The 23563-nt window shown below is 43.9% G+C and overlaps 1 protein-coding gene across 2 annotated transcripts in view; it reads left to right on the forward strand.

Moving 5' to 3' along the window:
- Positions 1 to 6231: 6231 nt before the first annotated feature.
- Positions 6232 to 23563, forward strand: part of asic1b (acid sensing ion channel subunit 1b) — a 66383-nt gene continuing 49051 nt past the window's right edge. The window contains exons 1-2 of one of the 2 annotated variants that reach the window (XM_089011232.1): positions 6232 to 6864; positions 11066 to 11261. In XM_089011232.1, coding sequence (XP_088867358.1) covers positions 6503 to 6864; positions 11066 to 11261 — 558 coding nt within the window. In that variant the 5' untranslated portion in view covers positions 6232 to 6502. The remainder of the gene's footprint in view (positions 6865 to 11065; positions 11262 to 23563) is intronic. The other variant, XM_089011233.1, reaches the window with a different exon arrangement.

A 23563-nucleotide genomic window follows, 5' to 3' on the forward strand; every position in this document is an offset into this window, starting at 1 on the left:
ACCCCTGCGGTCAAGAAGAGGCGGAGCCAGAGCCCCCACTCATCAAAAAGGTGGAGGAGGAGGAAAAGTACATTTGTAAGTTGCTGTCAACTGGTAACGCTTTAAAAAGTGAAGCTGAGGTGCAAAGTGAACCCAGCAGTGGGGCGGCTTCCTCAAGCAGTGGAATCTTAAATCAACACAAAGGTGAAAAGTGTGTATCCCAAAAATTAAAATGAGAATAATCCGTTCCCAGGTCTCCATAAAATATAATTTTCAATAAATAAGCCTTGAAACTACAAACAATATACGTTATTCTATGTATAATAAATGTGCTTTTTTATTGTAATGAAAGAAATACACTGCGCTGTACAATAAAGTCGTTTTATTTACCTTTGTGATGGTCGTTGATGGCTTGATGGAATGGAGTGTCAGGTCGGAGAGAATTGCTGTTTGAAAGGAGTCACATTCCATAAGGACTGTAATTAAAGAAATACACTGTACTGTAAAATGAAGTCGTTTTATTTACCTTTGTGTTGGTCGTTGATGGCTCGATGGAATGGGCATCAGACTTCAGACAGAATCAACCTCTTCTATTGCCCCAGACCAGGGGTGGCCAACCAGTCAGAGATGAGATGAGATGAGATGACCTACGGTCATGAAAATACGATACATAGTGAATGAATGGTGTCACGTTCCAAACGAGGCAGAAAGTAACCGACACGTCAAAACGAAATGGGATTTTTGGATCCCCAAGCAGGCGACAGAGACAGAAGATCATTGCAAGGTGTTTATTAATGTAACAAATGGTGCTGGTCCAAAAACAGGTAAACCAGCGGAATCGTAAGAAATAAACTAACCGGCGGTGGTGCAAAAATAGGCACAATCCCGAAAGAAGGCAGACATTTACAGTACGCGGGGGGGAAAAACTGGGATCGGATCAACACACGCACCGAAGCTGAGAAAGACAGGAAGAGATACGAGGTGAACATCAATAATCCGACACTAACGAGATGACCGCGACCCGTATAAATCAGAATCAGAATCATCTTTATTGCCAAGTATGTAGGACACACAAGGAATTTGTTTCCGGTAGAACACGCTGCACTAGTATCGTTGTCAACATAATAGTAATAATAATAATAATAATAATAGTAATAGTAGTATAATAATGGCATAAATACGCAGTATCTGTCGATGAGGGGATTGACAGCAAGTGTGGAAGCGGGGAGGCGTGGCCCCGCCCCTGCCGTCTATCCGTACGTGACAAATGGAAGCGCCGGCGCCAAATATTTTTGACGCTTGTCACGTGAAAGCCCTTGATGAGCCGCATGAAATCGGTCAAAGAGCCTGTGGTGTGGTCTTTTTCGGTCCCATAATAGCAAAAGTATCTGTAAAAAAATCAGTGAAGGCGATCGATGTGTGCCATTCAGATATAGGCCGTGTGGAAAGGTAGGCCGGCTGGGGCCCTGTTCGGTCGTGTGCTTTGGTATTCTTCCGCCAATGGGTGACTACTTATCAGCCAACTTGAAGAGCCACTTGTCATTTTCCCCTGAAGTGACAGATTGAGTTCGTTGAGCAGGTTGAATATGTCGCACAAGTAAGCGAGCTTTGCGACGTCACTGAAATGCGATCTCGGGATAACCGTCTCATTTCGGTGTGTAAGAGAAGGCGTCTGTGTTCCGCGTCCATCTCCTCACAAAGCGGCTCGAACAGGCGCGAGTTAAGGGAGTGTGCTTTGATTTCATATTTCAAAATAAAACATAGTTCGGACTCAGATAATAAATAAAACGTAAATTATGTAAATTATTTATTCTTTCTGCGCGGCCCGGTACCAAATGACCCACGGCCCAAGGGTTGGGGGCTTCTGGGATCGATATGTATAGGGCCAGAGCTACCAGAAACATTTTAGTTAGCTGACGAAGCCTCTTGGATGAGAAGTGAAACGTCCGACACCTTCAAAGAAGTATAGATGACGGCAGAAAAAAACTTTTCATCGACCAAGCCAATTATAATATATATATATATATATATATATATAGTACATAAAAATAATTATAAATCAGTTGAGACTCCGATACAATAGCATCAAGCACTATGAATAGAAAACAACGCCGAAATAGCTGCTGCATTGTGGATGGGTGGATGGTAAATGAATGTTACAAGCCTTATTATCCTTTTTCATTGTAATAACTAAATGACAATAAACCGCTAGTATAACTCAAAACAATAACCTGTCATGTTAATTTAAACCGTAATAATTCACTTTGCCAAACCTTTTATTTTTATCTTCATGGGTCTTGAAGATGACAGTGAAGATGTTGATCCGGCGGAGCAGGAGTCCTCCGACATTAAGGAAGAAGTGAAGAGTGGCCCCCACTTTCAAGAAAAGCAGAAGCCAGACCCTCCTGAAAATAAAGACGGGGACAAAGGGAATACTCATATCAAAGAGGAGGAGGAAGAGCACCTCCAAATCACGGGGGGTGAAAGAAAGCCTCTCTCCATCAAAGATGAGGAAGAAGAGCAGAATATCTACCAGTTCTCATTGACTGGTGAGCCTTTAAAAAGTGAAGATGCAGGCCAAGGTGAGCCGAGCAGAGAGGTGGAGCCTCCGGGCAGAAGCAGATGTCAACATGTGACATCAGCAAGTGATGGAGGATCACAAACAGACCGCGTCTTCGCTCCACCATTGGGTGGTGATGACACGACTCCGCGCTCTACCGGGCCTGATGATAACACCTTTGAAGGTCTTGTGACATGTGAAACGGACAAAGGCTGGGAATGTTCACAATGTGGGAAAATGTACGTTTATGCCAGCAGTTTGAAGAGGCATATGATTTGCCATAGTGATGAGAAACCATTTTCATGTTCTATTTGTGAGCAAAGATTCTTCCGGAAAGAAATCTTAAAATGTCACATAAGAACACACTCTGGTGAGAAACCTTTTGCCTGTTCGTTGTGTGGCCTGGGTTTCTCCAACAAGGGCCACTTAAAAAGACACATGAATAGACACACTGGTGAGAAACCTTTTCCCTGCTCAGTATGTGGCCAAAGATTCTCGGCGAAGCAAGCCTTGAAAATACACACGAAAACACACACTGGTGAGAAACCTTTTCCCTGCTCAGTATGTGGCCAAAGATTCTCGGAGAAGCAAACCTTAAAAATACACACAAAAACACACACCAGTGAGAATCCTTTTCCGTGTTCAGTTTGCAATCAAATATTTTTTGATGAGAGACTTTTAAAAATACACAACATAACCCACCACAGAGGGAAACCTTTTGCCTGTTCTGTTTGTGGCCAAAGATTCTCTCGCAAGTCTCACGTCAGAGCGCACATCAGTAGCCACACTGGTGAGAAACCATTTCCCTGCTCAGTTTGCGGACAACGATTTTCCGAGAAGGGAACTTTAAAATTACACGGAAGAACACACACTGGTGAGAGACCTTTTTCCTGCTCAGTTTGCGGACAAAGATTCTCCCAGAGCGGCACCTTAAAATTACACACCAGAACACACACTGGCGAGAAACCTTTTGCCTGCTCAATTTGTGGCCATCGATTCTCGCAGAAGGGAGGTTTAACAATCCACACAAGAATACACACTGGCGAGAAACCCTTTGCCTGCTCAGTTTGTGGCCAAAATTTCTCCTCAAAGGGATATTTGACAGCTCATCTCAGAACACACACCGATGAGAAGTCTTTTGTCTGCTCTGTTTGTAACAAAAGGTACTTGACAGAGGAACAATTGACTGAGCACACAAGAACACACCCTGATGAGAAGCCTTTTTCCTGCAGAGTTTGCGGTCAAAGGTTCTCTGAGAAGGAAAGCTTAAAAAGTCACATCAGAACCCACACTGGCGATAAACCTTTCGCCTGCACAATTTGTGACAAAAGATTCTCTCTGATGGCAAGCTTAAAAATACACACCAGAGCCCACACTGGTCAGAAACATTTTTCCTGCTCTGTCTGTAACAAAAGATTCTCTTATGAGAAATCTTTAAAGCGTCACAAAAAAAGACACATGGCTGAAAAAAGCTTTTCCTGCTCAATTTGTCACCAAAGTTTTTTGTGGAGGTATCAGGTTAGGAATCACAATTGTGTGAGCGAAATGAGCAGTCATCAAGTCACATCAGAACCCACGCTGGCGATAAACCTTTCACATTGCTGAAAAAAGCTTTTCCTGCTCAATTTGTCACCAAAGTTGTTTTGCGGAGGTATTAGGAGCGAAATGAGCAGTCATCAATGACTTTTATTTAGTCAATCATTTTAGTGATGCCCCAAGGCACACTAGGCCACCACAGGTATCCAACCATAATGCTTTCAATAATCAAAATCACATTAAGATCTGACATTTTCTTCTTTCAAAATCTTTCTTATCCGGAGCTCGGTTTATAACAGTCCAAACCAGTGACGTGCATGCCTTAACAATGAGGTGATCATCTGCAATGTGTTGATCAAGAGAGATCATGAGCATAAAATGTTGTGTTTAATGTTGGTGTGAAAATCACTGAGTTATTTTTGGGAATGAATCAGAAATATTGCGCATTGTCAACGGGGTTATAATACTTTGGGATTTGTCATAGATATTTTGGATTTGACTTGGAATAGCACTTTTTAATGTAGTTTGTTTTCAGAGGAAGTTTGATTATTTGTATTTTTTTTTATTTTTGGGTTGTTTTTTTCCCCCAATCTGGACCGTGCCGGACCGTAGCCCCACACATATCGATTGTCTTTTATTGGATGCGATCCAGAGTCAAATGGACCTTTTCCATTTTGTTGTGAAATGTATGATGTAGCCATCTGCATAGTTGTTTTTGTGTGGCCCGGTTGCTAATAAAGTGCTCGTTGCTAAAAAAAACAACCTTGTGTCAGCCGAGTCTTCATCTCACCCGGCACAATATCGATGAGATTCGTGCTCCCGCTAAAGTTTAGAGGGAGCGTGAATTTAGTTTAGAGTCTAAACCGCTAATCACGTGTGGAATTGTGAACTTAATTTTTACCTTCCCAGTGCAAACCGTGATGCTCGCCACCATCACTGTCGGTGAGCGAGTTTGCACACTTAAGATGTCCTACGGTAGTTTTATGCATATTGTACATTGACACACATTCAGTCAGACCCGCCACAGACGAGAGGAGAGTTCTGCAGTTTAAGGGTTTTTATTTTGAAGGTGGCGCACCCCACTCACCTCGGCCAATTACCGTAATGCATCTTATTGATGATCGCAGTGGCGGCTCACTTGACCACAAAATCGTCTCCTGGTGCCACGGCCTGTAAAACAGCAGAATAATATACCTATCTGCGCTTCTTGGAAAAAAAGAAACCTTTAAAATATCATACTCTTTTATTCATTACAACTGAACGCACTGAAGCCTCCACGCAGTAAGTCCATCATTTCTTTCTTGGACAATAACATCTTTCGTTCATGATTCTTGGCTTAGTTGCGACTGCGGTAAAGCCAATTTCCACTCGCAAAATTGAAGTCGTGAGCCGACTACACTACGTACATTACGGTCGTCTGCCGCCAGCGAGCGGTGTCGGCTACCTTCAAAATAAAAGCAAGACACGCAGTATATGCACGGCAGTAGCGTGGATTTAAAAAGAAAAGTAAAAGAAGTGGTTTCGTGGTTGTCGGGAAAGGATCACCTTCACCCAAGGAAGAATAAGAACTCTCAGAACAGTGCCAAGAAGATTTTTCAAGCGAAGATCGAAAAAGTAAATGGTGATTCTACATCACTTTGATTCGATATTTTTTGGGGGGGAAAAAATCACGAAAAAAATCGCATTTTGACCCCATCCTTATTTCAAAAGATTATTAAAAGTGATGTTTTGTTATCTCTCAACGAGCCTAACACTTGGGTTAAATCCCGCACCCTGGCTCTCCGATAAGTGAAAATGACTTCATTTCGTACACATTGACCTGCATTCTAACATTTTCCGTCAATTTTTCAAACAGGCTTAAAGGAGGAATCCTAGTTATCCCTCAACTAGACCAACACTCAAGGAAACTAGATCACTCCAGCTATATAACCCTGATACTTTTTAAAAACGGGCGAAATGATCAAGAATCACGTCATCATGTCGGAACGTTTCTTCGCACTGTTTAGAGAGTTCTTATTCTCCCTACGGGTAATCTTATGTGTTCTTCGACAGCCAGGAATTGCCTTTGAAACGTTTTGTTTTCACATCCGAAATTATTTGAGACGCTTTTATTTTGAAGGCGGCATTCGCCGCCGGCTGGCGGCACACTACCGTAATGCACCGCATTGTCTACGAAGCGGCGGCTCAATTTTGCGAGTGAAGGCTGCGACCGCGGTGGAGATCGGCACTTGAGCTCGTCGAACGCGGAACGACGGCTTCCGCGCGTTCCGATCAGGGCGTGAACTGGCAGACTCGGAACCGTGACACGCCAAGTCAGCCACGCGGAAAAGAAGCTCGCGTTCACACGCGATTGATCCTTCGAGACGATTGTTTTCATCGAAATTTCACATACATCATATCGAACGAAGCAGGCTTCACTCATACGGAATGGAAGCGAAAGCGGACTCGGAGGACCTGGACTACACGAGACCGGCTCCCATCGAGGTGTTTGCGAGCCGTTCCACGCTGCACGGCATCTCACACATGTTCACGTACGAGCGCATGTGCGTCAAGCGCAGCCTGTGGATCCTTTTCTTTCTGGGCTCCGTGGGAGTGCTGGCTCTGGTGTGCGTGGACCGCGTGCACTTGTACTTCCAGTACCCGCACATCACCAAGCTGGACGAGGTCGCCGCTCCGCTCATGGACTTCCCCGCGGTCACCTTCTGCAACCTGAACGCCTTCCGCTTCAGTCGGGTGACGCGCAACGACCTGTACCACGCCGGGGAGCTGCTGGCCTTGCTCAACGGCAGGTGAGCGTCGTGAGCTTGTGGACACCGGTTCTTGCGCCACTTTTTCCATATGCTGGGCGGCGTTTGGAGGCGCTACCCAAAGAGAGCCATCAAAGCTTTAATGGCTCTCTTTGGGTAACAAAATAATAGGATAAGACAAAAACACAATCATTCAATCTTCAGCACTTCCTGCACCCGCTTTGTTGTGTGAAGCAGTTCTAGATGAAAGAGGAGAAAATCAAAGCGTTCTTTTCACCAGTGATTCAGGGACGTCAAGGTGAAATGTGCACGTCTGCTACAAGCTAAACGTTGAAAGTAAGCACACCGGGCGGCCAAACTGGAATAGAACCTACTACTTCTGCACTGTAAAGTCGGCGTAGTCCCCACTGAACTTGCATGGATGTTGATGAAAAATGTCAGCAAATACAGGAGGGACAAATTCTCCAAAAAAGACTCCATCTACATCGCAGGCATAATTCTAGTGGTCCTCAATCGGCAGTACATATGCACCTAAAAGCTAGCAACCGCTCATTTGACGACAATGAGGTTAAGAAGAACATAGATGGTTTGAAAGGGCAGTCAAAGAAGCCATTTTTATAAAACAGCTAAATCCTTCACGAAACCGATATGGATTGGATTGGATTGGATGTGCCTTTATTAGTCTCACAACAGCCTTTTTAGGGAACATAGGATTAGTAATGTTGACGAGGTGATACCGGTGGAAGGAAGTGGGGCAATCAGGCCAGTCGTTAGTCAGAACGACAGGAACTATCAGTGGAGCAGCTGCAGGGAGTCGTCCTCTGCTCCCCCCAACCTGAGAGCAGGGACCTATCATAGCAGAGTCCGGCAACACGCCATGTCTGGACAGTAGGGATATATACATATAGGGCCGATACTACCAGTAAGACTTTAGTTTGCTGACAAAGTGTCTTGAATAAGAAGCGAAACGTCCGACACCTTGAAAGAAGTCCAGATGTCGTCTGAAGAAACCTTTTCATCGATGGACCACTCCTGTACGACTGAGGGCTTGCACAGAACGCAGAAGAGATGTATTTCCGTGTACAGTTTGGAGGCCATCCAAATTGGATTGCTTGGCATGGGCAACCCTCCGCCAAATACGCCGGAAAATGTGTTAGTCTGGCTGTCACTCTGTTGTTTGAGGTCGAATGGCGCTTCAGTCAGCCGCCCCTGCTTTGATTCCATCTGACGGTCAGTTGGATAAAACCTTCTGCCTCCCACCGAATAAGAAGTCTTGAGATGAGCGGCAAAAATGTGTCCCGAGATCTCCTTTTGTTATGATTTGCTGCTTAAAAAAGACACTTTTCCCAGATGGGCTTCGTGTCTCCCTCAGATTTGTTTTGATCTGCTCAGTACCGGACAAATGGCTGCAGGTGCACTGGGAAGAAGGAAGGACAGAAGACTGCGATGCATGCATGGCCGCTGGGCTCTTATGCCTGTGTGTGTGATTGACGAGGTGTTGAAACATTTGGTGGGCAAACAAATGTTGACATGCTGCATGGCTGCAGAGGTTGACATGAAACGTGATGTCAACTGACGCGGGAGGACAAACAGATGAAAGGATACGTTACACATGAGAAGAGAAGGAAATATGTAAATACAGCGATACCCAACGAACCTTTCGGCTGATGAACGTTAAATTCACAAGGATTTAATCTTGGCATACAAACTATTTTTCAGGATACACACGGAGCGCCACAATGAGTGAATTGTCGTTCGCGACCGAGCCCGTTCTCCTAAAAAGGAAATGGCAGCCGACTTGTTTTTGTCCTCTTTTCCCCGCCCCCAGTCTTCAGTTAAAGCCGCACGTGATTGGTCAAGAACGCAGCAGTGGGGGTGTTTACAGAAACACAAAGCTGCAAATAATAAATAGATAGGCAGACGACAGAGAGTGAGTGAGAAAATGGATAGAAAACAGTGAAATTTGGACTCGTTTCAACTTTATTGATAGTTCAAAGGCAGACTGCAAGGTTAAAATATCCCATCAATCAGACTCCACAAATAACCCGCACAAGTCATCTGTACACTTGATGCAAAAAGCTATCAACCCAGCTAAACAAAACACAATTGATGAGGAACTAGGTCAAATTATCGCAGAGAAAGCACGGCGACTTCACTCGGATATCGTCAAGAGGCAACCTGGAAGTTCGTCATCCATTAACGATTTCAAGGCTAGCCACGGATGGTTCGAGAACTTTAAGCGTCGTACAGGGATTCATGGTGTCATTCGTCATGGTGAGGCAGCTGCTTCTGACATTAAGCTGCCAATGCTTACAATGAATCATTCCTTAAGATGATGGAAGGAGGTGGCTACGTTCCTCAAGTGTTTAATGCTGATGAAAGCGGCCTCTCCATTCCATCAAGCCATCAACGACCATCACAAAGGTCAATAAAACGACTTTATTATACTGTACCGTTTATTTCTTTAATTATAATACCATAGCACATTTATTATACATAAAATAAGGTTTATTTTGTGTAGTTTTAAGGCTTAGAAAATTAGAAAATGATGTTTTATGGGGACCTGGGAACATTTTATTCTCATTTTAATGGTTTGCTATGGGAAATTAATGTTTGGAAGACACACCTTTTGCCTTACCACAATTTCTGGGAACCAATTAAGTTGGTAAGCCAAGTTATCACTGTATGTCAATTTGGAGCAAAAGTTGACTTCCATTTTATGCCTGTAAACAGACACAAGGTGACAATTGTGGTCACAATCAATAAAATGGAATCAGATAAAATATGTACGGACATCCTGCATTTGTCATTGATGTGAAGGTACCATGCTAACACGGCAGTCGTTGTTTGTTTGTTGTTTGTTAACATTTGCATGACAGGAGCATCTCGGAAAAGAGGTATTTTGCTTGGTGTGAGCTCCATTTCTATATTTTATAAGCCGTGTTTGTTTTGGAGAAAAGGAAGCAATGAAGGCGATGACTGTAAAATGGCGCGAGTGGCACGCTGAGTGCAAAGCAATGTTTTGACACCTGTCTCACTTGCTGCCGGCCCACTCGGAGAAGACGTCAACAACACGGCACAAAAACACGCCAAACCTTTTAAGGCTCTCTCTGGCATCTCGGCCGAACCCTTTTGCTCCCAACAAAAGCGCTCGTAACCCTGGCTATTTTTCTTCGTTTTTTTATTGTCGGGGGCGAAAAAAAATAAAACAATACAAGGCAGTGACAGGAGATGTGATGAAAATGTCACATTGTTACCACAATAATAACCACACAAGACAATGAAAAGAATTTCTTCAGCTGGACTTCTTTGAAGGTGTCGGACGTTTCGCTTCTCATCCAAGTGGCTTGGTCAGATCACAAAAATGTTGCTGGTTTTTCTTCTTGTTCTTCTTCTTCTTGTTCTTCTTCTTCTCGTTCTTCTTCGTCTTGTTCGTCCTCTTCTTGTTCTTCTTGTTCTTGTTCTTCTCGTTCTTCTTGTTCTTCTTGTTCTTCTTCTTATTATTATTAACCATGATGGAAGAACATGTGATTGATTGGATGACAGCCGTGCGCGTATGCAGAATTTTCTGATCTGTACCTTGAAAATGGTCTCCTGAACGGATGCAGATCTGCTTTCATTCGTTTGTATCCCTAGAAAGAAAATCCAAGTGAAATCCAATTGAAGGACTCCCACCTTTCTCTGTTTCTCGACATCGTTTCTTTCGGGAGCAGACGAAGGGCAATATTAAAAAAAAAAAAAAAACCTCCCGCCCGCCATATTATTCCGGAGGCCGCGTGTACTTTAATTGTGGCCGCTGGTTGTGTTTTTGAAAGTGGTGGCTTAAGTGCTCTCCTGGCAGCTCTGCGTTGCTTCTAAAGCAGCAGCTGCGGATGCAATTCATTGACGTAAAGGAGAACCCCGTCAAGGGAGGCCGTGCGGTGTTTCTAATGATGTTTGGCCACCTCGGCGGCGGGCTAACGTTGCCCGGCGAGCTGGCCAGCGACGTGCACAAAGGAAATAATTGGAGCACTTTGCTTTGACCTGACATTTGTACGAGCATTACCTTGTCTTGGAAAAGGCACACAAAATGAATTCAGCGATCATATTATGCAATTCTTTTCAGAATTGAATTGAGTTAAGCTCATAAATCGCAACACATATTTTTGTAATGTTCTCAATTAGAAATGAAGGCACTTTAATAATACCTCGGGACGCTTTAGCTAACAGACTTTTCTGGTGACCTATGACCTTTCTGGTGCAGGTATGAGATTCGGGACCCGCACTTGGTGGAGGAACACGTTCTGGAGGTCCTCAAGGAGAGGGCGGACTTTGACAACTACAAGCCCCGCCCATTCAACATGCGTGAGTTCTACGATCGGACGGGCCACGACATCAAGGACATGCTGCTGTCCTGCTACTACCGCGGCATGGAATGCAGCGCTGAATACTTCAAAGTGGTGAGTCAGCCACTGCCAAGAGAGCGTACGCAGACGTGCACCTCGTAGAATTCTGCTGCCTTTCGTGTGATACTTGGCTGTTTCTTCATGGTTGAGCAACGCTGTCTTGAAAGGTTGAATGTGAGGTTTGAAAATGGCCTTTGAGTCGTAGTTTTGTGTGCTTGGTTGCCATTTCCCATGTGCAGTGCATTTAGTACAGTATTGAGTATATGCAAATTGAAGTGATACATGAATAAAACACAGTCTTCTTGATTTGAATACCACACCGCTGGACGTCCCAAGCACCAACATCCATAAACCAACAGAACAAAGACATTTTAATGGGTTTTCTTTCCATGAACTGAAAGATTTGTAACCTGGCTAATGAGCTCTTCCTGTGAAGGAGTTGACCAAGTCCCAAATCCCTCCCAAGACCAGATCTCCTACATGATGATGACAGTTTAACAGGCTGTGCCTGTTCACCTCAGATTGACCCCAGATTTTCTGGCCCCATCGTGTATACAACTGGCCTTGTCGCCACACACGTTCGGCCAACTAAGCATGAAACTTTTAATTATGATAAGTTCTATTCTGTCTATTCTCAGTCATCAGTTACCTAAAATGAAATAGAAAAGGGGGGAAAAAAGCAATGTGGGACCTTTGGGACACCTTGTACACCAACAAGCTAACTGGGAAGTCCAAAATATAAGGAAACATGTCCAAAATGTGCTTCCAAATGGATCTGTGCAGCGAAGCAAAAGAGTCCCCAGGATATTATGGACCTTGGGATGATTGACTTCCATCTAAGTAGCTGCAATTTGAAGGCACAAAAAAAGAGAGCATTTCCAGCAGACTGCGTTCACTCCTCCGAAAGCTGCTTACAGCTACTGGAAAGGCAGCTAACGGAGTCATTGTGGAGACTGGCTACACAGTCGATTTTTGTGTGTGTGTGTGTGTGTTGTACACACGTGGCCGGTCGCACTGCACAGCAACTGAGCTGCACACTCGGCTGCAATTTGTTTGTGTTTGTCGCACTGATGCCATTTCGAGGTGAGCCGAGTCCTGGTAAAGAAGCATTTGTTTCCCCCTTGGACTGCCTACACATTCAGATGACCTTTCAGGTTCCTGGTAAATCGTGCTTGGCTATTTCGCTCGTCCATCAGTCGCCAGCGCCGTTCATTTCATCTGGTCTAAGTCCGCCGCTGGGTAGAAGGAGTCCAGGTTCGCACATGAACATATCAGGCTATCTGAGAATGGCATCTTATTTGTCGAGAAAAGCAGAAAGCTCTCAATAAACGGTGTCACGACTGCATGAGAAGATAATAAAAAGACAGTTATGGCGTGATTGGGCTTTTTTTTTTTTTTTCAGCGGAAATGGGGCGTGGTTGGAATTGAAGCGGATTTACGTGGGACAGGAGATGTAAGACAGTCTCTTTTCGTCAACGGATGCTACAGCTGTGTGTTTGATTTCAAAACTTAGCTTGTAGCAGACGAGCACATTTCACCCATGACGTCTCTGATCCACTGGTGAAAAGGACACTTTGATAAATAGAAACCACAACCCTAGACGTCGTCGACTCATGTTGCCGCACTAGGATGAGCTGAACTGGTTGCCTCCTGGTAGAGCGGGATGATAGCATGTCACCGCTTGACATTCATGACATGGCGCAGTGACGTTTGACCAGATTTCAATTCCTCCGAGCAGGAGACGTCGTGATTGTGATCCGTTCTCAGTGACTGCTTCCTCCGATAGCCTCTTTACACTAAGCGACTGTTACTTGAACCGTCACAACAGAGAAATGTCCTTGCTATCTTACAAACGGAACCAAGAAGTGGAACCTATCGAAGAGCGAGATTTACAGACTGCAGAAAAATCTTGGGATGAAAAGAAGCGCTGCATTGAGCAAAGGATATTGAGTCGACACTCATTTTCCAAGCAGGCAGTTACTGTGCATCTGCCATTGCTCGTGTTTTTTTTTCTTTTGATGCGCAAACATAATCAAATGCGGCTCTTCAATACAAGTTGTTGATGGAAGGATGAAGAAGAAGTGCTTTCGCTCGATCTGCCACCTGGCCATAAATCCATCAGGCGCTATGTGTTGTCTGCGTAACATCACTTATCTCGGATCAATGGGGGAATTTGTCACAAGGTGACAGGAGAAGCACAAATCTGCTATGCTCATAAAATATTATTCCACCACGCGACGCAACCAAATGCAACGGCGCCCTAAACAAGGCTCACGTTTTGTTCATAGGCACATTTGAATCGCCACATTTGAATCCAGAATCACAAGGGACGCGGGGCGGCGGTTCTATACTCCGGAGGGCTTTCTAAAGACGCCGTCGTACCGACGACTACACCGGAGTGAGCGGTAACGTCCGCTTTACGATCCCCTATGTCTCGACGGAAATGGAACGCCGCCAGGAAGCAGTCCAGTCACTCTCTCTACAGGCGGGCGCCATGGGCGCAAAGAAATCCCGCCGTTGTATCCGTCTCATTGAAGAACTGATTTATAAGATAAAAACCTCTTTTTATACCAGACGGGAAGGGGATTAAGACACAGTGAAGCCCCCGAAATGGTTGCGTGAATCCCCCAGAATGGAGGCGTAGAGTCCCCCGGAATGAAGGGTGGACAGTGAAACTGCGAATGGCTCATTAAATTGTGGTTCTGGGAACATGTCACCACCAAGCGCATACCTTACCCAGCGCTCCGCGCCCGACATGAGGTCTTACTCGGCGGCCGACGGGCGATATCAAAGGTACTCTGTAAATAGTTAGTTTTAGTGCCAGTAAGACATTTTCCTTGGAAAAACGACTGTTGCCTCACCCAGAATGTGATAGCATACAATTAGTGTATACAATTGTAGTGTTGCACTCCACAATCTCCCATTCACCATACCGAGACTAATGAGCACCTTGAGGCAGTAATTCATGCCTTTGTCACATCCCGGCTTGTTTATCGTATTTTCCGGTGTATAAGGCGCATCCAAAAGTCTTGATTTTCTTCAAAAGACGACTATGCGCCTTATATGTCGGGATGCTTTATATGTGAAGTCATATTGAGGTCTCACAAAAGCAGCCAATGACTCCATTTCCCTCTGTAGAAAAATGTGTGTAACCCCAGCCTCTGTTGTAGTGCATTATAATGTGGCGTGCCTTCCACGTGAAAAACATTTTCAAACATGTCATTCATTGGCGGTGCACCTTATACATCGGAAAATAAAGCACTGTCACGCACTTTACTTTGGAGTAAGCCATTCTCCATTCAGGGTCTATAGCTGTTCCAGAATGCTGATGCTCGTAAGAGGGAGCACATAACTCCTACCCATTCACTGGCTCCCTATACATTTTAGAGTTCTTTACAAGATCCAATTATTTATTTTCAAATCTTTAAGTGACCTCGCGCCACCTTGCCTCTCCAATCTCGTCCACCTCTACACACCTTTCCGGCGCTTTGGGTCTGCTGAACAGACATTACTAGAAGTACCAAGAACTAAACGGAGTCTCAGAGGGGATCGAGCCTGTTGTACTCCCTGGTGATTTCTGCTATCTTTGTGACTGATTTATTGCTTGTTTATGATCGTTGCTCCATGAATAGCACTTTGTATGTAGCATTAGATGGTTGAAAGTGGTCTGTAAATACAGAGCAAGAGTTGAGTTGAGTTATATACAGAAGACCTTCATTTTCTTCCATTGTCCCATTGTGACTGATGATCCCCCCCCCCCCCCCCCCACCACCCCATCTCAACATAATAATGTGCGATTGTTTAATCACTTCTTCCCTTCAGGCCATTTCGGCTCCCCCTCCAACACCAGATCAGGGATCTGGTGTAAATCAGACTTGTGTAAATACTGTGATCATTCCATTTAAACTATTGTCTTTGCTTCAACTGTTTATTGATCCTTAGAGTGCACCCCTCATGCCGTTGCCCTCTGTCAGTCATCGGTGGGAGCGAGAAGCGCTACTTATGAGAGGCAATCAATTAAAAAAATGATGTTTCATCTCGGATCTTGTTGCACAAGCTTTTCAAATGATCATGTTTGCCTTTGAGGTGTTTTTAAACTCGACCCTTAATTGAATTCTTTCAACTTGTGGAGTAACTTTGCGAATGATCGAGTGATTAGCTGGGGTCATATTTTCAGAATCAGGAAGTTTTGTACACTCGCAGAAGCGACTTCTCAGATCAATTGCCGGTTAAATGTATTAGTTATTGAATTCAATGACATTTGAGAAGGAAATTTAAAACGACCTCACTGACTCGGTGCGCCCTGTGTTCTATTGTTTTTATTCTCCTCTAATAGCTCACAGCTGCTTTCATCAATCCGTTTGCTATTACCGTACAACTAGTATACAACAATCCATCCAAGCAGTTTCTGAGTTATGAATGTGGTTCTAGTCAAAACAAGACATTTTCTTTGTCAAACTAAGACTTTGTTTTTGTATTCAGCCATTTCCATCCGCAACATGAGACCACCGCCTTTTCAACATTTTTCAGCAGACAATGCCGATGCAATATTGCGATCAGGGAAGTGGTTGTTCCACTGTCATGTTCTACAAACTGAACAATACCCTGCGAAGCAGCCCAGCTGCTTTACCTTTCGTCAGACATTGTCAATTAAAAAGACAAGTCGAGTGTCTGTGCTGCATGAAGAACGCAAGCAAGCCACTTTGGCTAAATCAAGAACATGGTGGTCTGGAAATGAGTGCAATTTGCTTTGAAACGAAACTGAATGTTTTACCTGTTTTTTTTTGTTTTGTTTGAATGTCCAAACTTATGTAATTCTGCCCTTGTCGTTTATCAATGTTTTAGAATTCATTAAAGGAAAAAAATGAAAAATGAAACATGATGAATGGTTGTGGCATTTAAAACTTGGTTCCGATAATTACACGACTGATTGATGACTGCAAGAGCGACTTGCTACGATAGTTTGGCAGAAAGATGCATTATTCATGAAAAGAGATTTTACTTCGCGTAAGGCAGGAGGGGGACATGTGCTGTCATGTTGGCGTCTCGGGAGGAATGCTGTATTGAGAAAAAAAAAAGAAAAGCAGGAACACCCTATCTCCCACGAGGAAGTGGAGTTGTCATCTGAACAGCCATGTCTTGATTTTCTCTCTTAATCTATGTCCCATTGGTGCATTCTTCACTTTGAACATACCCTGGCAGGTGTTTTTCTTTTTCGTTTGGTGAAATGCAAGGAAGCACTTAAAAGACAACCGACGGCATTTTTTTCTTTCCTAACTGACATCAGAAAAACGTTTAATAGCATCTAAAATAGCCAAAACACGCAGGCTGATATTTTAGTGAAATGAAAAACAGAAATAAAAATGACTTAAAGTGTCCAAAAACCACTTCAAAATGAAACCGGAAATGGCCAGTTTCAGAAGGTCCCGCCAAGACGTCTTGCCTTGCTTGAGAATCAAAACAATGGCTTCAGATTGGGAGAAGAGGCTTTCTTGTTACTCATCCAGTGATGAATATGATTCAAATAGTTGTGAAGAGGAAGGCAAACATGTTTGCAATCGATTAAAGGAGTCCTTCCGTATCAATTCGAGACGTCAATGGCATCTGGACTGAAATGTAGTGTCCCAGAAAATGCAAAAGATGGCGCCCAATCTCTAGTTCTGCTGGGAATTTGTGTCCGAGAATATCAAATAGTAGTCTTGGTGCAACACACAACGATTCACCATCGCGTCATTTATGTTTTCCTTCTAATTTCGCTAATTGTCTAATTTTCAGACCAAACAAAGTACCGCAAAATGCATTGTGTGTCGCTTTCTCGGTCAGGGGCGTTCTAAACGTGACGTCACGTGGGGATCGTCATCAACTCGAAAACAAGACTTCCTGAATATTCAGCGTTCAGTCTTAAAACGTAAAAAATAGGTTCCTAAAGTGAAAAAGTTTATTGTTGAATTTAGTCACTTATATTGCAACTAGTGGTTGCACGATATAAAATAGTTTGGAATTAAGTCTGTTGTTTTGAAACAGACTATCCAGCTACGGACCTTGGTACACATTTTAGTTCACACTTGGGAAAATTCTACTATCATCTCTACCGTCTTGAGCGCGTTCAGCTCTTGGTTGTGTCGGCAGTCCCAGAACTCCAGCGGCTCCACTTGCTGTCGGTACGCAGACTCGTTTGATGAGACCGATGACTGTGGTGTCGTCTGCGAACTTTATGAATTTGACACCTGGGGTGCGTTGCGGTGCAGTCGTTTGTGCAGAGGGAGAAGAGCAGTGGAGAGAGGACGCATCCCTGTGGGGCTCCAGTGCTAATGGTGCGTGTTGAGGATGATATTTTTCCCAGACGCACTTGTTGTGTCTTTTCAAAAAGATCATTGGAACAGCGGCTCGGTAAAGGGTGGATAGAGTCTCCAAAAATCAGACTAGGTGACTGTGAACAAGCGGCCTAGAATTGAAAAAAAAAATCAATATTGCACAACAAAAACTTGGGTCTTTGCGTTTCCTTGAAATATGAAATCAATAGTTTATTTCTTCTTAGGAAAGTTATGATGCGGATACAGTGCAAGAGGAAGTGTAACACCACTGGGATTATGATGCTATAAAAACAACAATGACATTTGTTATTGCTTTTGCACCATCTAAAGAAGCTGTTTAAAAGTTGGAGGTTAGCTTAGTTTACAAAACAAAATAGTTGACAAAGAAAGGCGCTGACCCTGAAGTCTGCCAGTGACATCATCTGGATTGGATTGGATTTGATTTGCCTTTATTAGTCTTGCAGTGGAGAAATTTGCATTTCACAGTAGCAAAGTGACGAAAGGAATGAAAGTAGAAAAACAAAATACATGAGCTGCTGGAAAGGCAGCTGTATCTGAAGAGCCTGAGCAAAACTGCCGCTTCAAGTCTTTTTTTTTTCCTTTTTGTTTTTGCATTTCACGACGTACAATCTGTATAATGTATCCAGACAATTCAACAAGGCATATTGTACCAACAAAAGCATATACATGTACATGTACATGTGCACGTACACGTTTTGCTTTGTGCAATTTATCCTAATGTTGCTGTGTAAAAGAAGCTCAACCAAAGTTTTCAGCATACTCACTGTGCACGTGAGAGCACATGTACTTAGAGGCTGGCGATTCCCCTCATCATCCCCACCCCCCGCTGTCATTTCAACAAGACTACGAGGCCTGGCGCATTTAGCAGTAGCGGCAGCAGCGTGGCGAAATCTAGTAAACAGTTATTACGATGCACCTTCACAGTCTGGAGCTGCGCCGCAATCACTGCCTTTTTATGATTACTGATTACAGACTTGAAGAGGATCTGCCAGCCCATTAGCGTCATATGATGAAAATGTCCGATAACAGAAAAGCATCATTTTCTCGCAGTGAAAAGGGCCCTTAATGAACCGGCCGCCTAATGAAGCAGTGAGCCGCAAATGTCCTTGGTCCTTTTTGTTGTGGCCATTTTGTTCTCGCAACCTGCTTTTGTTTGGGCACGACAATTGGCTCCACCGGCGTTATTTCTGTTGAGGCTCCCAGGATCTTTGCTCGGTCATTCTCGACCACCTTTGGAGGTGTTTCCCATTTTGACCTTGGGGTTGCCAGTCCATACTCCGTACAGATGTTTCGGTAGACTACTCCAGTCACCTGGTGATGGTGCTCCATGTATACATCTTCCACCCTGCAGTTATGAGTTGGATCTTTGCACAACCTACACCTTGGGTCTTGTCTTCTTCTTCTTTTCCTTTGGGCTTTTCCCTTCAGGGGTCGCCACAGCAAATCAATGCCCTCCATCTAACCCGGTTTTGTGCATCTTCTTCTCTCACACCAGCTACCTTCATGGCCTCTTGGACCACATCCATAGACCTCCTCTTTGGTCTTCCTCTCGGTCTACTGCCCTGCAGTTTAAGGCTCAGCATCCTTCTCCTGATAGAGTCACTCTCCTTTCCTCTGGACATGTCCAAACCATCTCAGTTTGACTTTCTCTCCAAATCCTCTAATATGAGTTGTCCCTCTAATGTACTCATTTCTGATCCTATCCAACCTGGTCACTCCCAACAATGGGGAAATTTGCAGTACACAGCCGTAATTTGAGAAGCCAGGATGAGTGCCTCTGTGCTGTCCTTTAGGCCAGCCCTCTCCAGCCACTGATAGGACTTCTTGAGAACTCCTACTACTACTACTACTACTACTACTACTACTACTAGGATGGTTTGGTGGCTCATGGTTTGGTGGTACCTCCCGTGTAAGGGCTTTTCCTCCCATGATGGCCCATCCTCCAGCACCTCTGTTCGCCATTCTCTGAGAACATCATCTGTTGGAGCCTCTGCCTAAACTTTGGACCTTCTGCGTTTGGATGTGTCCAGCGTATGTAAATGCAGAAAGACCGACACAGTCTTTGACACATGTACTGTAATTTGCATTCGGGCCTGATGATGAGGTGCAAATCTAAAAGCCATTCCACCTCCCGATGACTTCTCTTATGACCGGCGACGAATAATTGCGTCCGGGCCGCCTGCTGCCTTTTTCTTTATAACGTCTCTCTCTCTCCGATACGATGTGAGAAGCGCACCAGTGCGAAAAACCCGTGGCTTTTTACATCCCATTGTGTCAGGTGGCCAGACTGTGAGATAGCAATTTGAAGAAAGAGGAGACAGCGTTCATGTTAATTAGCTTACGGGCGCGATCAAAGCAAAATGAGATCTCATTCGTGAGAATGTACTGCGCCTTCTTTTCCCACTCTCACTTTTGCTCATTCTTTAAGAAAAGGAATGAGGCGGATTTTACTTTGAAAAGGGGCGTCAAGTAAAGGGAATAAGACATCTCGTCCCATTCCATCACTTATTTAACCTTATCATTGTCCTATATCGCAAATAAGGAGACCAATATAGCAATGGGGATTTGTTTTTGAAAGAGGCATCATTTGCAGGCACACACCTCTGCAATGTGAGGTTGATACACTAACTACTATTTCCCAAACAAATTTGGGGATGGCGCTCGAGGTCATATTTTCAATTCCAGAATACATTTTGGAATGGCACTTAATGTATTATGGTTAGACTTTGTTGTTGTTCATAATGCCAATAAATAAATAAAAAGGCAACCCAAAAAGGACGACAGTGATACCTCAGCTTACGAACGATTTAGTTTACAAACTTTTCGCCTTACGAATATTAAATTCGCAAGAAGATAATCTTGGCATACAAACTAGTTTTCGGTGGACGAACCAAACCACACGGCGCCATGGTGGCTGGCGGTCTAGTTATCGTCGCTCCCTTTCTTTGAGTGCGGATGTGGTTTGTTATCGAGTGGAGTACTTTTGCTATTATGGGAGCAAAAAAGACCCCGCCACAGGCTTGTGTTAAGCCAAAGAGGACACAAAAGATAATGACGTTCGAGCAGAAGAGGGAGATCATCGAAAAACACCAACAAGGTGTGCGTTTTTGTGATTTAGCGTCCCAGTAGCAGTACGCTAAGTCGACCATTGCTACGTGTAGCTAAGGGTGTTTCTGTGTTGTCTAAGCAACGATCTCAGGCAATAGAAGATGTTGAAAAACTTCTGTTGATTTGGATGAACGAAAAGCAGCTAGCAGGGGACAGTGAGTGAGGGTATGATTGCAGAGAAAGCACGGCAACTTTACTCGGATATTCTCAGGAGGCAACTACATCAACGACCGTCACAAAGGTCAATACAATACAATCCAATAGCTCATTTATTCTACATAAAATAAGGTATATTTTGTGTAGTTTTAAGGCTTATTTAGTAGAAAATTATGTTTTACGGGGACTTGGGAACGGATTATTCTCATTTGTAATGGTTTCTTATGGGAAATAAATGTTTGGAGGACGAACCTTTCGCCTTACACACACTTTCTGGGAACCAATTAAGTTGGTCAGCTGAGGTATCACTGTACCAGCATGTTAAATGAGCAGCAATCGTCTACCACAACATTTCCTTCTAAACCACACGCACTAGCAAACAACATGCCTTTACTTTTAGCTGCGCTTCAGGACAACAGTGATGCGAAATCAACCAAACCTCAAGCCCTTATTTTTAGTTCCCAATATGCTGATGCAACCGTGGCACCCATTTCTCATGGTGTGATTTTAAAAAAAGACCACCAAAAAAAATGATGTATTTGTTCAATTTGGTTTCATGTTCAAGTGGGGGGAGTGGCCTTGGATTCTTCTGCTGACCTCTGAGAGTTTGCTGACACAACCCTCAGAGGGTGAATAGCAAATGTTCTTGCTGCAGGCAAGATGGTGGCCCAAGCGCCTCAACACCCCCATCGACGCTGCTGTGAAGCATACCAACAAGAAGGGCACACGCTTAGCACTCCAAAACACTTTTCCGTTGCCACTTTAAGCTTCTTCGGGTCAAAAGTACATGGATACGTTTCAACTGCTCGTGTTCTTAATGAATACAATCAACTCATTCACTGCCATTCATTCTGGCAATGTTTTGTCCCTTCCATGAGGGGGCAGCATTTCCCTTTTTCCATTTAGAGCTTTCTTCCAGTTTTAGCATTTGTTAAAGCGCAACATGAACTAATATGTATGTATTGCATTGTAATTTGGACAGCCACCCTCATTTCAAGCTCAGATAACTCCAGATCCATAGCATTTAGGAATTTTTTTTTTTTTTTTTCGATGAAAGAAGAGAGTCTAAATTTTCGAACGCTTTACTGAATGTTGATGTCGTCCTAAAACTCAATATTTGGTGGGTCCTGGAATTCAAGTGACAATGACAAAAACACTGGAATGGGCAGTTTCAGAATCAGAAGCAGTCATCTTTATTGGCCAAGTATGTAGAACACACAAGGAATTTTTCTACAGTGGAACACAATGCACTAGTATCATCAAAAAAAATAGTAAAATGGTGGCACTATCCAGTTAGGTTTGGGTTACTCTTTAGAGAGTTAATGGCTTGGAGGAAGAAGCTGTTTAAATGTCTACCGGATTTGGTGCGCGTGGATCAGTAGCGCCTGCCTGAGGGGAGTCGCTGGAAAAGGTGGTGGGCAGGATGCAGAGGGTCCAGTAGGATCCAGCTTTGTCAGAAAATGCTTCCGCCATTCAACGCCACGTGTTGCTAACGATGTTGGGGTACACCTGCATACAGTGAAAAATGTTTTTATTAGACAACATCACTCTCGCAGTTCCGTCAGTGTCATCATTCAGGACTTGGTGGTCTTCAAAAATCAATGTCTTCTTAGTTTTCTTGAAAAGTGTGAAAATGTGAAAAGTTGGTGAGCTAAAGCGTTCGTAAGCTGAGGCATCACTGTACACGGTATAGTTTGTCATTACCCTTTCCAAAAATGGCATAACACTCCAAATCTCGCATCTCCTCCGTTCCATCGTCCCCATGATCGAGATTTTTAATGGTAAGGTTCATCTTTCCAAGAGTCCCCCTTGCAAGGATTTATCTTCCCTATCAGAGGTGTTTGTTTTCCTCCCTCGCCGTCCCTCCTTTTTGATTGACGACGGGAAAAATTCTATTACAGCTTGTCACGTGTCTCGGGGGAAGCTTCTGAGCTCGGAAAACGCTTCAAGATAAATATAGTGCGAGGAATGTTTTGATGAAGCACACGTGGCGAGGGGACGGATGATTAAAAAGGGAATGCTTGCAAAGTATCAGCGAGGTGGACAACAGAAGCCATGAGACCGTTTCAACTTACACTACTCGCTGACACTGCGCCTGTCATTCACATAGAAACGGAATGGAGGAAATACAGGTGCCGATAAAGTGCTGGACAGACCCCTGGCAATGTTTTTTTTTCCTTTTCCACCAGGGGGCAGCATTTCCCTTTTTTCAATGTTAGCGCTTTGTTCCAGCTTCATCTGTTGTTAAAGCGATATATCAACCACTAGGTACGTATTGCATTGGAAAGACTGGAATTCAAAAGAGATGCCAGTACAAACTGACCAAAAATTCTCGTCTTTGTTTTCTTCTAGTTGTGTCGGATAATTTGATAACATTTCTCAGCCTTAATTTTTGTCTTTGCTGATGCTGCAAGTAGGTCAAAGCTGCAGCACGGAGGTTATTGTGAAGAAGAAAAAAAAACAATCTTGTCGCCATGCAGACTCTTTAAGTGGCAGTCATACGTCAGGATGACAGTAGTTCTGCTTGCACAAACCTCCAAGGAGGAACTTTATTGACTCCGCCGTGAACGCTGGAAAATTCCCACTCCACAAGCACATTTGAGTTTTTTTGTTGTGAACTCGTTGGCTGATTAAATCGCAAGTTAAGACCAGACAAAACACATTTGTTTTCTAACCCTCCTCCATAGTTGGAAAATCCATACCTGGGTAAACAGAGGTCGAGCTTTTCTTTTGGGATCTAAATCAGTCAGAAGGACC

Source organism: Hippocampus bargibanti, linkage group LG12 (genome assembly GCF_051943395.1).
Source record: "Hippocampus bargibanti isolate YZ-2025 linkage group LG12, ASM5194339v1, whole genome shotgun sequence".
Taxonomy (NCBI): Eukaryota; Metazoa; Chordata; class Actinopteri; order Syngnathiformes; family Syngnathidae; genus Hippocampus; species Hippocampus bargibanti.